The sequence below is a fragment of the Elephas maximus genome, chromosome 8, assembly GCF_024166365.1.
Source record: "Elephas maximus indicus isolate mEleMax1 chromosome 8, mEleMax1 primary haplotype, whole genome shotgun sequence".
Taxonomy (NCBI): Eukaryota; Metazoa; Chordata; class Mammalia; order Proboscidea; family Elephantidae; genus Elephas; species Elephas maximus.
The window spans coordinates 11001643-11015442 of NC_064826.1; the positions used below are offsets into that span (position 1 = coordinate 11001643).

At 47.5% G+C, this 13800-nt stretch overlaps 1 protein-coding gene across 2 annotated transcripts in view; it reads left to right on the forward strand.

Annotated features, from left to right (window-relative positions):
* The first annotated feature begins 11438 nt into the window (after positions 1 to 11438).
* The window catches only part of ZC3HAV1 (zinc finger CCCH-type containing, antiviral 1), a 56939-nt gene continuing 54577 nt past the window's right edge, over positions 11439 to 13800 (forward strand). The window contains exon 1 of one of the 2 annotated variants that reach the window (XM_049893443.1): positions 11439 to 12258. In XM_049893443.1, the coding sequence (XP_049749400.1) occupies positions 11963 to 12258 (296 nt within the window). In that variant the 5' untranslated portion in view covers positions 11439 to 11962. The remainder of the gene's footprint in view (positions 12259 to 13800) is intronic. The other variant, XM_049893444.1, reaches the window with a different exon arrangement.

The window sequence follows — 13800 nt, forward strand, 5'->3', positions numbered from 1 at the left end:
AGTTGCTATGAGTTGGAATCAACTCGATGGCAATGGGTTTAGTTTTTACTAACCTGAAGGTTGGTGGTTAGAACCCACCATAGCAGTGCTGGCAGAAGAAAAGCCTGGTGAGCTGCTTCCCTAAAGATTACAGCCAAGAAAATCCTGTGGAGTAGTTCTCTTCTGTAACACATGGGGTTGCCATGAATCAGAATCAACGTGATGGCGAAGAGTTTGGTTTTTTTTTTTTTGGAGAGTTTGGGGTTTTTTTGGTTTTAATATTCCTTTGTATGTATGTGAAGCCCTGGTGGCGCAGTGGTTAAGAGCGTGGCTACTCACCAAAAGTTGGCAGTTTCGTTCCACCAGCTGCTCCTTGGAAACCCTATGGAGCAGTTCTCTGTCCTATAGGGTTGTTATGAGTTGGAATGGACTCCGTGGCAATGCGTTTTTAGGTTTGTATGCATGTACCACATTTTGTTTATCCATTCATCAGCTGATGGACATTCAGATTCTTTCCATTTCTGGCTGCTGTGAACATTCATGTACAAGTTTTTGCATGGACATGTCTTTTCAGTCCACTTGGTACATACCCAGGAGTGGAACTGCTGAGTCATATGGTAACTCTTATGTTTAACTTTTTGAGGAACTGGCAAACTGTTTTCCAAAACAGCTGCACCATTTTACAACCCCACCAGCAATATACGAGGGTTCCAGTTTCTCCAGTTTTCAACAGTCCATATTGTCTGTCCTTTTTATTATAGCAGTCTTAGAGGGCGTGAAGTGGTGTCTCATTGTGGTTTTGATTTACATATCCTAATAATTAATGAGGCGAAGCATCTTTTCCTTTGCTTCTTGCCCATTTGTGTATCTTCTTTGGAGAAGTGTTTATTCAAATACTTCTCCCATTTTTTAAATTAGATTATTTGTCTTTTTATTGTTGAGTTGTAAGAGCTCTTTGTACATTCTAGCTATATTAATCAGCCAACTTCAACAATTATCACCTATAGATTTCTTATTAGCTAGGGCTGCATGAGTGTCCTCACAGTATAACAGTTGGTCTCCCCCAAGCAAGTGATCCAAGAGTGAACAAGGAGGAAGCTGCAATGTTTCTGTGACCTAGTCTTGGAAGTAACACTGTCATTTCCATAATGTTCTATCGGTTACATAGGTCAGCCCTATTCAGGGTGAGAGGGGACTACAGAAGATGTAAAATGGTGGTGGTAGTAGTAGCATCAGAACCTGTCTAACTTCGGGTGGGGGGTGATAATGAGAATCAAGATCAGTCCAAGGTTGATCCCATGAGGTGGAGGTCAGACATACCTCTAGTCTCCAACCTTTTTACCAATTATGACACTAGCCATTCCTCTTAAGTCACTGTCTACTTCTCTTCGGGTTCAATAATCCATTACAATGGCTATAGAGAACTCACAAACCATACGTACAGTTAAGTGGATTATTAAGGAAATAATGAGGTACAGCTTGGGATCAGGATCAGGAAGCGTGCAGGCGAAGTCTCCTTTCTTTCATGCAGGACTGCTCTTTCTGCTTTTTCCGGCTGTGTAGGCCTCCTCTCGGCCCCCTGAAGACAGTCTCCTCTTGGCCCCCTGAGGACAGGCTCCCGTCAGGCCCCTCAGGACAAGCCCCTCTTGGCCCTGCAGTCTGTCACTACTGACTCTGCTGCTGGGCCCCTTCAGGGCCTGTTGCTGTCTTCAATGTTACAGCATTTGACCTGTGTTACAGATCTTTTAGGAGGTCCCTTGCCTCCTCTGCTTCTCTCTTCTTTCTTCCTTCTGCTTTCTGTCTGCTAAACCTCTGTGAGGCCAGTTGCTTATGTACACACCTCCTTGTCAATTTTAAGGATTGACCTTCCCCTCCCCCTACGGGGCTACAAACTAACCAATCCACTCTGGGTAAGCCACACACTTCATTTGCGTAGTAGGCAACAGTCACCTCATTTACATAATCCATAGTCACTTGATTTGCATAGTCTATTGACCAATCCCTGAAAGGTGCATACCAATCACAGGGGAGGCTTCAGCCCAAGGCCAGGCAAAAAATATCAAACCATCCTCATTTACAGTTTACTAGGAAATGTAACAAATCCTCTCGGGTAGAAAACTAGGGCAAAGGTAACTCCTCAGGATTTAGAGGAAAATTTTCTCAAGCTGTTTTTCCAAAGAACCAAGGGAAAAGGCCACCTAAAGTATCTCATTTCACCACACGAGAGTACCACAAGGGCAAGACCCAGTGGGGCCAGCTAGCTACCACATCAGGCTGCCTCCACCACATTGATCCTACCCCTGGGTTACTTCATGTTCATTGCCTCTGCTCTTGGGCCAGTATTAGAGGAAGGTTTACAGCCTGCAGCTCCTCATTTTAGCACCACCAAATCAACATCTTTAAATTTGTCCTCAAAGAGTGGTATGTCCCTTCTCCACTCTAAAGTGAACCCCTCCACATGTACCTACACCTTCATCCTTCCCAGTTAAGTACTTTCTAGGGAACCTTGGTGTTACAGAGATTCAAGCTAGGGAAAACACCTGTGCCTACTCCCTGCCTTTGCCTTCCCCTGACTGTCTGGCCATTTGACAAGTGTGTGTCTCAACTTCCATAGCTCCTGTATATCACCTGGTTGGCATGGACTTTGGACATTCCATCTGACTCAACCCTCAGATGTTTATGTGCTTTTAATTTCTATGACTCAGTAAGCTGACTCATCACTGCCTTGTGTATGTTTTGCTTCTCTCCCTGACTGGTGGTGCACCTGAGTCATAGGGCCTTATATCACACAAATGCACCCTAGCAATTTCAGCTTTGTGTTTTTTTAGACTTACTGCTTTGAAACTTTCACATATGCCCAGATCGCCCAGTAAAACAACAGCAATAAACAAGCAGACAAAAAATTCACCCTCTAGCTACCTGAATAATTACTTTTATTTCTTTTTCTTCTTTTTCCTTCTCTTCCCTTCCGTTCCCTTTCTTTCATTACCTTTCCTTGTAAATTCTCTAAAACGAGTGTTCTGTACTCAATGATTCTGTTTATTGTGCATACTTTGATTTCCAACTTTACCATTCTAAAAAAACTGCTCTATCAAGTGAGCTGGAATGTAAGATAAATAAGGGATTATTTATTGACTTGGAAACTCTCTCTCAAGACACAAACTTCAGCATACTGGCATGGACCAGAGGATGGTGCAAACTTGCTGCTAAGGTGGCTCCTCAAAGCCTGGGAAAGTGATGACTCATGAAGACAGTGAGGTTGAAATGCCTTAACTGCCACGGCAGACAGTGAAAGAAAGGATAGAAGACTCAGAAATAGTTATGTTAGGTCAGTAAATCCAGCAGAGGGTTATGTTTCACAGGACATCCCAGAAGAACCGTGCTTCATCAAGGCCATCAGAAATGCTCTGGTGAGAGAGACCACAGCATCGCTAAGACATTCAGTGGTGACTCTCTCCAGTAGGACACATTGATGGAAGAAAGGTGCAAAGATAACACTAACAACTGCAGTACAAAAGGGACACAGTGGACGAATCCCACCTTTATCACTAACTGCATGGCAAAGTAGGATCAGAAGGGATCCAGTTTCCAGCTGAAGTGGATCCAGGCCTCACCTTTCCACATCTCCACACCTCATCGTCAGCCACTTCTGCAGCAAAAATTCTCTCAGATCCTAAACATCCAGAGTTAGCACAGACTTCATCCTTAGCCATCCTGAGCTGGGTCAAAACATCCCTGGCCACCAGAGGCCAGATCACTGGGGAACAGCTGTAGCCTCAGGAGTCTATAACTCTCTGCACTTCAGACTAGCTGGCCTCCCTTTCCCTCTCTCTCTCTAGTTCCCTGGGACTAGGTCACAAGCTAGAAAGACTCTGTCCTTCTTCATTGATTGCCTGTGCAGCTGTTTCTATCATTCAGCCACCCAGAGCCGGGTCTACACAGATTGACTGAGTACTGCCAGCCCCTGCTGTCTCATTGTCCCTGTTTGTTTGCTAATTCTCTAGAACGACTCACAAAACTCACTGGAGACTGTTACCTATACTTACCCCCCAGAAAACCAAACCCATTGCTGTCAAGTTGATTCTGACTCATAGTAACCCTATAGGAAGGACTAGAACAGCCCTATAGGGTTTCCAAGGAGCGCCTGGTAGATTCGAACTGCTGACTTTTTTTGGTTAGCAGCCAAACTCTTAACTACTGTGCCACCAGGGTTTCCATATACTTATATGCTTTCCATATACTTACAATCACCCATTTATTATAACCAGAAAGGATACATGTGTAGAGACACATCAGGAAAAGATCTGAGAGAGTTCTCAGCATGAGGCCTCCATTGTCCCCAGGGACATGTAGCACCCAACCCCTGTATGGATGTTCTCACCAATCCTGGAAGCCCGAAAGAGAGAACTCCAAGGGCCAGAGTCCCCCAGTCATTGGGACCTCAATGGATAGTCATGACTGGGGCCTTAATACATAATTATGATCGTACAATCAATGAATATGCCTGACCCCTTCCTTCTTGAAGTTAGTTCACCAGGCATGGGGTTTGTGTAGCCCTTAATTGTCTGGCTATTTTGGAAAACAAAGAGCACTTTAATTGCTCAGATTATTTTCAAAAACCAGATACAATAAGTGAAACCTAGTTCCTTGGCCCATGAGGGACTGTCATGAAACTTGGCTCACTGATAGCAGTCAGGATGATAGGACCCTGACAACAGACATTCAGAGATGGCACTTAACTGCAGAAGCCAGGGGTTTATAATTAGTACAACGGAAAATCAGAGGGGCAGCCAAAGGGTCCTGACCTGTAGAAATGGGCTGTCTTAGGCTGGGTTCTCTAGAGAAGCAAAACCGGTAAAACATATAAATTTATATAGAGGAAATGGTTCACGCTATTATAGAGGCTGGAACGTCCCAAGTCTGTGGATCAGGACAGAGGCTTCTTCGTATTCACGTAGCCACAGGGGTTGGCAAACCCAAGATCTGCAGGTCGGGTCGCAGGGCTCTTGTTCATAGGCTGTGAAGATTGACGAGTCCCAGGATCGGCAGATAAGCTGCTAACTCAAGTCCCAGGAACCAGAGGTCAGATGAACTGGAGCCAGCTGCAGGATCCAGAGCAGGCAAAAGCCAGAATGCCCACTTATATTTGGATGCAGGCTACATGCCCAAGGAAACTCCCTTTCAACTGATTGGCAACTCACAGCAGATCCCATCATGGGGGTGATCACACATAAACACTGAGAATCATGGCCTGGCCAAGTCGACACACAATCTTAGCTATCACAGGGGCCTATCTATGGAAATTGCACGTATGGCAATTAGTGTTAAATTGCTGAATGGTCTCTCACAGCTGGCAGTGGAAACTATGATGGCCAATAGAAACTGCTTACCAGTGCCCCTCCTCAAGCGGTGCCCAAGGCATGTGCCCTACCTGCCAGACCTTAGTTACGCCTCTGCCTGTAGAGTTGTGGAGATTGTGAATAGAGCATGGTTTCCCTAGGAGCAAAATAGATGGGTGTCCAGCAAAGCACTGCTTAGTATGTGTAATAAAAAAAAGTACAAGAATGGATAAACAGGACAATGAAGACGGTCCTCCAATAAAAAGTCACAATTCCTTTTCCAGTTTCCGTGCCTGAGCCAGTCAGGACCCAATAACTGAAGAGGTGGCCAGGTTCCCAGGTGACAGGACCTACCACACTCTGGCAAGAATGGATTGTAATACTTCTTCCTTCTCCAAAGACACCTACATTTTCTTTAATGACAGAACCCTGGGAAAAGGAGAATACCTAGATATTTTGATGACTGTTGGGCATAGGGTTGACATGGATGCCCATAAACCTGAAGCATTTTCATGCACCCTCCTTAGAGTGAGGGCAAATGGAGTCCTGTCCAAGGTCCAACTTATAGTGGACCCATCTTCCCAGACCCCAAAGGTATAATTTGGATTGCCATACTTGGGCTAACCCCACATCTCATTCTTGATCTGTAGGGTAAGAGCTATCATGGTGAGGAAGGCCAAGTGGAAGCATCTGAAAGTGTATCACAGTCCACTACCCTGGCCAATTTAGTAACCACAGAGCAGCACTGAATTTCAGGGTGGGGGGATGCCAAAGTTAGTACCACTCTTAAATGTTTGATGGATGAAGAAGTGTGGTCTCTATTGTATCTCTGTTTAATTTGCCAGTGTAGGTTCTGCAGCGACTGGATGGATCTTAGAGAATGATTGCAGACTACTGCAGGTTCAACTAGGTGGTAGCCTGGTCATACCTGCTCTTCTGGATATAGTATCTTTCTTATAGCAGATTAATGCAGCCTCATGGTTTATGGCCATTGATTTGGCAAATGCATTTTTTTTTAATCTCAATCAATAAAGAGTATCAGAAACAGTTCATATCCCCATGGAGTGGACAATGAGAAATATTTACAGATTAGCTGCAGGGCTATAATTCTTCAGTTCTCAGTTATAACACATAGTCCAAAGAGAACTAAAACATCTGGACACCCTGCATAACATCACATCGATCCATTACATCAATGATCTCATGATGTTGAGAAAGAGGTAGAAAACACAGGAGAGGCCCTGGTAAGATGCATGTGCTCCAGAGAGTAGGAGACAAATCCTGTGAAGTTTCAGGGACCTGCTTCTTTACTAAGTGGCCTAGTGGTAAGCAGCATGCTGGGACATTCTCTCCAAAGTAAGAAACAAATGGCTGCATCTCGTGTTGCTCACTGAAAAGAAGGCAGCACAAAGCCTTCTTAGGTCTCTTTGGGTTCTAGAGGAAACAATTCCACACCTAAGAATGCTACTGCTGCCCGTATATTGAGTTACATGGAAGGCTGACAGTTTTGAGTGGGGCCTGGAGCAGGAAGGAGCTCTGCAGCAGGTCCAGGCTGCAATACAAACAGACTTTCTGCTTGGACTATGCAATGTATCAGAGCCTATAGTGTTGGAGGTGTCAGGGATAGAAAACTATGTAGTGTGGGGTTTATGGCAAGCCCCAAGAATCACAATGCAGACCCCTGGAATTTTGGAAAAAGGTCACGTCAACTGGGGTGAAGAATTACACTCCTTTTGGAAAGTCGCTTCTGGCTTGCTACTAGGCTCTGGTAGAGATACCGAATGAGCATGGATATGACACTGGCCACCGTGAGCTAGGTCCTGTTGGACACATCAAGTCATAAAGTGGGACAGGCCCAGCATCAAGCCATCATAAAATGAAATCAGTACATCTGAGATTGAGAACAAGCACAACCAGAGGGTACAAGCAAGCTGCGTGAACATGTAGCCCAAATCTCCATGTCACCAGCACCCTTTTCCCAGCTTAAACCTATGGCCATATTGGGGGGTGGGGTCCCCATATAACCAGCTAAAAGAGAAAGAAAAAGACCAAGCTTGGGTTATGGATGGATCAGCTCAGTGTGTGGGTACAGGTTGAAAATAGAAGGTGGTTGCATTACACTGTCAACGGTGGCAGAGCTTTGAGATGTGTACCTGGTCATCCACTTTGTGTGGAAGGAGAAGTGGTCGAAGGTTAGAGCGTATGCAGACTCATGGGCAGTGATGACAGGTCTGGCTGGCAGCTCGGGCCCGAAAGGCAAACGATTGGAAGACTTGAGACAAGGAGGTAGAGGCATGTGAATGGACATGGGAGTGGGGAGAAGCTGTTTGTGGCGCATGGCAGGGTCCACTAGTAAGCCTCTGTTACAGAAGAGGCACCAGCCAGACCACATGATTGGGCTGGTTAATGTTGCTCAGCTTTGACAGGGTCCCTCTTCCCCACTGCTGCACAACGGGTACAAGAACAAAGTGGCCACGGCGGCAGAAATGGAGGCTCTGCATGAATCATGCTAGCATGGTCTGCCACTTACCAAAGCAAAGATAGCTACTGCCACCTCTGAAGGTCCATTCTGCCAGCCACGGAGACCAAACGCTGAGCTCTATTCCTTAAGGACACAAGTAACAAGTAGACTACATTGGGTCTTTGGGCCTGGAAGGAGCAGGGGTTTGCTCTCACATAAACAGATACTTATTCTGGATATGAGTTTTGCTTTCCTGCCCATGGGGCCTCAGTAGCACCAATCTCTAGGGACTTAAAGACTGCCTGAGTCACAGACATGGAATCCCACATAACAGCATCTGACCAGGTGACTTACTTCATGGCAAAGGAAGTGGGGGTGTGGGACCATGAACGTGAGATCCAGTAGATGTATCACATATACCACCCAGAAGCCACTGGATAGTAACAATTGGAACAACTAGTTGAAGAAGCAGCTGAAATACCATCTTGGAGTCCATACACTGCAATGATGACACCTCTCCAGGATGTGGCATATGCCTTGAATCAGAGACTAGCAGGTAAGGAAAGGAATTGCCGTCTTATTGAAGGTAATTGACCCTTGCCAGCAGGAGAAAGTAGGACTGATGTTATATAATGGGGGCGGGGAGGAATAAGTGCGATGCTCTGAAGACCTATTTGGTGTTGCTTGGTACCCCTTTGCCCAGCTGTGGCTATGAATGGCAAAAGCACCAACACTGGCCTGAGAACGAAGTGGTGACCAGGTACTCAGAGCCCTCAGAAATGCGATATTTGGTGTTCCCAAACAGGTAACCGGAGTGCCCGGATGGTGCAAATGGTGAAGTACTGGACTACTAGTCAAAAGCAGTTTGAACCCACCAGAGATGCCTCAAAAGACAGGCCTGGTGACCTGTCCTAAAAGGTTATAACCTTGAAAACCTATGGAGCACGGTTCTACTCTGTACATAGGGGTCATTAACAATCTGTGTTATGTAGATGACACAACCTTTCTTGCTGAAAGTGAAGAGGACATGAAGTACTTACTGATGAAGATCAAAGACCACAGCCTTCAGTTTGGATTACATCTCAACATAAGAAAACAAAAATCCTCACAACTGGACCAATAAAGCAACATCATGATAAACGGAGAAAAGATTGAGGTTGCCAAGGATTTCATTTTACTTGGATCCACAATCAACACCCATGGAAGCAGCAGCCAAGAAATCAAAAGACGCATTGCATTGGGCAAGTTGGCTGCAAAAGACCTCTTCAAAGGTTGAAAAGCAAAGATGTCCCCGTGAGGGCTAAGGTGTGCCTGACTCAAGCCATCGTGTTTTCAATCGCCTCATACACATGCGAAAGCTGGGCAATGAATAAGGAAGACTGAAGAATTGACACCTTTGAATTGTGGTGTTGGCAAAGAATAATGAATATACCATGCCAAAAGAAGGAACAAATCTGTCTTGGAAGAAGTACAACTGGAATGCTCCTTAGAAGCAAGGATGGTGAGACCACGTCTCACATACTTTGGACATGTTATCAGGAGGGACCAGTCCCTGGAGAAGGACATATGCTTGGTAAAGTAGAGGGTCAGCAAAAAAGAGGAAAACCCTCAACAAGATGGATTGACATAGCGGCTGCAACAATGGGCTCAAGCATAGCAACAACTGTGAGGATGGCACAGGACCAGGCAGTGTTCCGTTCCGTTGTGCACAGGGTCACTATGAGTCGTAACAAGTTCCAAGGCACCTAACAAGAACAACATGAGTCAAATCGACTCCATGGCAACTAAAAACAACCAGGTAGCTGCTGTGATCAGCTGGGGTGGTAGCTGAGGGTGAGGGGTATTAGAATGGATAGTGGAGGAGGGATATGATGAGGACCAGCTCTGGCCTCGGAAAATCAGAGTGAAAGGGCTAGAGTTCTCTTTTAAGTTTTCCTCTCAGGAAGAGAGGCCCATCTGAGCCCTGAAGGAGCTTTTCCTTGCACACAGATGGAGAAACAGATCCGCGTGGTACACAGGGTGGACACCAGGGAGCCAGCGTATCACTCGGATTCGCCTCTGAGGCAGAGCTTGCTGCCCAGTGGCAGGAGTGTGTTTAGCTGACAGCTTTCAGTTTTAACTCCGTAGATCCAGCCCATCATTCAAACTGAAGTCGCGGTTTTCTCCAGTGGCCTCTGCCATGACTGAGCAGAGCCGTGGAACAAGGCCCTCGCCACTTCTGCACAAGATCAGACTTCTGCTCCCAGCTCTCGGGCTGGACAGGCGGAGACTTCGTCAGGTCTCCTGTGGAGCGTGACAAAGCCCACGGGCCAGTTCTGCTTTCTTTTTTTTGCAGGAGGTGGTGGTAGCTGCTGTCGAGTTGACGCTGACTCATGGTGCAGACTATAACTGCTCCACAGGGCTTTCCAGGCTGTGACTTTCTGGAAGCAGATGGCCAGGCATTTCTCCTGAGGCACCTCTGGTGGGTTTGAGCCTCCAATCTTTCAGCTAGCAGTGGAGTGCTTAACTGTTCGCGTCACCTAGGGATTCCACCTTGTAAATCTTTTGCCCTCCTAACTTCACCTCAGTATCTGCTTCCTGGAGAACTCAGACTGCCACAGCACATATTTCAAAGTTCCCCCAAATGTCTGTCTGTCTTTTTTTTTTTTTTTGCCTTCCCACCCTCCTTACTTAGTTCTGTGTGGTTTCAAATTGAGGAGGATTTTGTATCTTTATTCCCAACCACTCTAGCCAAACTGGACTCTTCATTCGCTGATCTTCTATATATCCATGGCAGTATTTAGTCCCTGATTCCCTTATATTTTAATGTTTTCCCAAACACAAACTCTAGTGGCAGGGACTATTTCTTAAATTTCTGTATGTTCAGAATGACGAACTAATGTAAAGTCCACATGGAAGATACTCAATAAGTATGTTCAACTTTATTGATTTGGTAGTGAAAGCCCACATCCCTGGGAACCTCTCAGACCACATATAAGGCCAAGGGGATTAAAGGACAAGTGTGGAAGCAGTAGCCAGAAGAACCAGGAAGTCAGAAGACAGATTCCTCACTCCTACTGGGCCCCATGTCTGGATGGTTTTTGCACCAAAGTACTCTATTCTTGAGAGACACTGTCCATTTACCCCAATTACCAAACGGAAGAGAATTTCAATTTGTGATTCAGAAGAATTTCTAATATGGCAACCAAATTCTACTGTGTTTTTTAAAGGTCTATTTCTTGTCTGATCAATGAACCATTCATTGGTGGAGGGTAGAGAGGAGGGCCTATGTCCAAATACCTAAAGAGAGGGGCAGATCTGAAGCCTTGGGGTATGTCTAAGCGTGCCTGCCTATGACTTCTTTCTATCAGGGGGATTAAGTCGGGTCTGGGGCCCTGCTGTTAGCAATTACAATCAAGAAAGACGGGATCAAGAAGTGGTTCTTCTAAACGTTTGTAAGAAGGCAAAACAGAGGGAAAGGGAGAACAGTCGGTGTTCTTTAAGGGCGCACGGTGGTTTGAGGGAAAGTACACATGGCTCCTAGACCAGGCAGACCACGGTCTGGGGACTGGGGGGAGATATGGGGAATCCCCGAGCTCCGGCTTGATGGCAGTGCGTATTTGTGCAAGTTACTTCCTCAATTACAGAGGGAGGGTAGTAACAACCAACCCGTGGAGCTGTCCTGCAGATTCGCTACAATTCCGGAGTCAGCGCGCCGGGCTCGGAGGAGGCGCTCACCACGGTTTGCTCTCACCAGGGTTTGCTCGTTCCGGGATGAGTGAGTGGGGTGGGGAGCGAGAGGAACCAAGACCCGCGTCATTCACCACTGGCACATAAAAATCCCCGAGCTCATTTTCAGTTTCTCTTCTGTCCTGACAAGCCTCGTAGTGATCATCCTCGCCAAGCCCAGACTCGAGAGAGGCCGCCGGGCAGGCGCTGCGTCTACGCAGGCTTTCCCGCGCTTGGTCACTTGCTTGCCATTCGGTGGCCATCGCCTTCGACTTTTACACAACGACCCAGGCGGTGGTATCCGGCCTCCACCCAAGAGCCGAGTTGGAAACCGAAAGCGCTGAGCCCGGGGGAGGGGCGCCCCGCCCCGCGCGCCAGGAGGGCGACTTGTAGGTTTCGATTCTCCGGGAGCAAGCGCGGTCAGTTGCGCTCAGTGTCTGCAAGGCTCCGGCCGCCAAGCGGCAACGGCGTGGCCATGGCCGACCCGGAGGTGTGCTGCTTCATCACCAAGATCCTGTGCGCCCACAAGGGCCGCATGGCTCTGGACGCGCTGCTCCGCGAGATCGCGCTATCTGAGGAGCAGCTCTGCGAGGTGCTGCAAGCGGCCGGGCCCGACCGCTTCGTGGTCCAGGAGACCGAGGGTAGCCGGTGGGTGGTGGCCACCACTCGAGCCCGGGTCTGCCGTCGCAAGTTCTGCCAGAGACCCTGCGAAAACCTGCACCTCTGCAAGCTCAACCTGCTGGGCCGGTGCAACTATTCGCAGTCGCAGCGGTGAGTGTCCTAAGGTGGGGGAGAAAGACGGGCCGCTGTTCCACGAGGGGCGCGCCCTCGCCGGGATTCTGCACCCCGACAGTCTGTTCCACCAGCCCCTTTCTTCTCTGCTCGCCTAGGAGCATTTCTGCTCTGGCCGCGCACCCGCTCTTGCCGATCCCTTCCCGCGAGTGCCTCCAGTCTTTGCCTCCAATAGGGCCAACGCGATATTGCCCAGGTGGAGTGCGCTTAGCCCCCCCTCCCCTCCGCTAAGAATAAAGTGCTTTCTGGGCCAGGCAGGGCCTGGGGAAGTTGAAGGCGGTTTTGGGAAGAAAGGAAAATGCCTCTACTCCCTAAAATCTCAAGTCTTTCCCTAGACGTGTGACGGTCTTCCCAGCACCCCAGCCGCGCCACGCACCCCCATCCCTCTCCACCGCCGCTCCCTTCGGGTCTCTGCTTGGCCCTCCAGTCTCAGCCCCTCCAACCCCCTGTGATCACTTTTATGAAATCTGGGGCCGGTCCCCACCTGCTGACCGGAGTGGCCCCCTTCGAGGTTACCGATGATGTAGCGTCGTCTTCTGGCGTCCCTTCGCCCTCGTCTCTGAGTAGTGTCTGTCCCCACCGTTGACCACTCCCTTTTGGGACCACTGTCTTAAACTGGTCTTTTGAAACAGTGCGGGTTACCTCTTACGTAGCTGCTTCTGGTTCCACATGGTCTTTTATGCCTTATAACAACAGCTGTGCCCCAAGGTTGGGGTAAGTCTTTTGATCTAGAGGTCTTGAAGGTTTCTTCCTAAGAGCGCTCACTCCCTTGGGTTAGCGGTTTTGTCTACGAAGATGGCTTCCAAACATAGACCCACTGTGCAGGCCTTTCTACCCCGTCCAGGCTCCGCATCTCCCAGGGTCGTGGAATAGCTGTTCCTGAGCACCCTGCCAATACTCTGATCAAACTCATCGTCTTTACTCCAGGCAGGGTCTTCCACAATCCCCTCCACCCGATCTAAACCTTTTCTCCTCCTTCGGAAGTCTCCGATACCCATCTTGCTTCTGAATGAAGGCGCCGTTGAAGTAATCAAAAGGCTCTTTTGGCTACAGTCGATTCCCTCATCTAATCTAACCCTATGTTTTTCTGCTCAATTATTTTTTCCTGATTAGTGTTTTTCTTTCTTGGCTCTTCCATAAACACCTTAAGTGGTGTCCCAGTGTCCAAAATGGTGGTCATCAAACTTTGCTCACGAACTTCCTGTTAACAAAAACCTTTAGATCGTGTACCGCCAAATATGTGTAATAAAATGTACAGAAGATAGATGCTTTAGATAAAAGATGGAGGAGATATTTTCAAAAATGTATTTATTGAGAGCAAAAAACCTTTCTGCTCACTCTAAAAAAAAAAAAAAAGTGCTTGAGTATCCTTCCCTTTTTAAAAACTCAGAATTTAGCATGCTGTGAGTCAACAATTTGGAAGTCTGTTTCTGAGATGCTGGAAGTTACGTTTATAGAGGGAGTCATCTCAGTCCGGAAAGGGAAGGAAATACTAAGGAGGAGAGCGTAGCAGAGGGAACA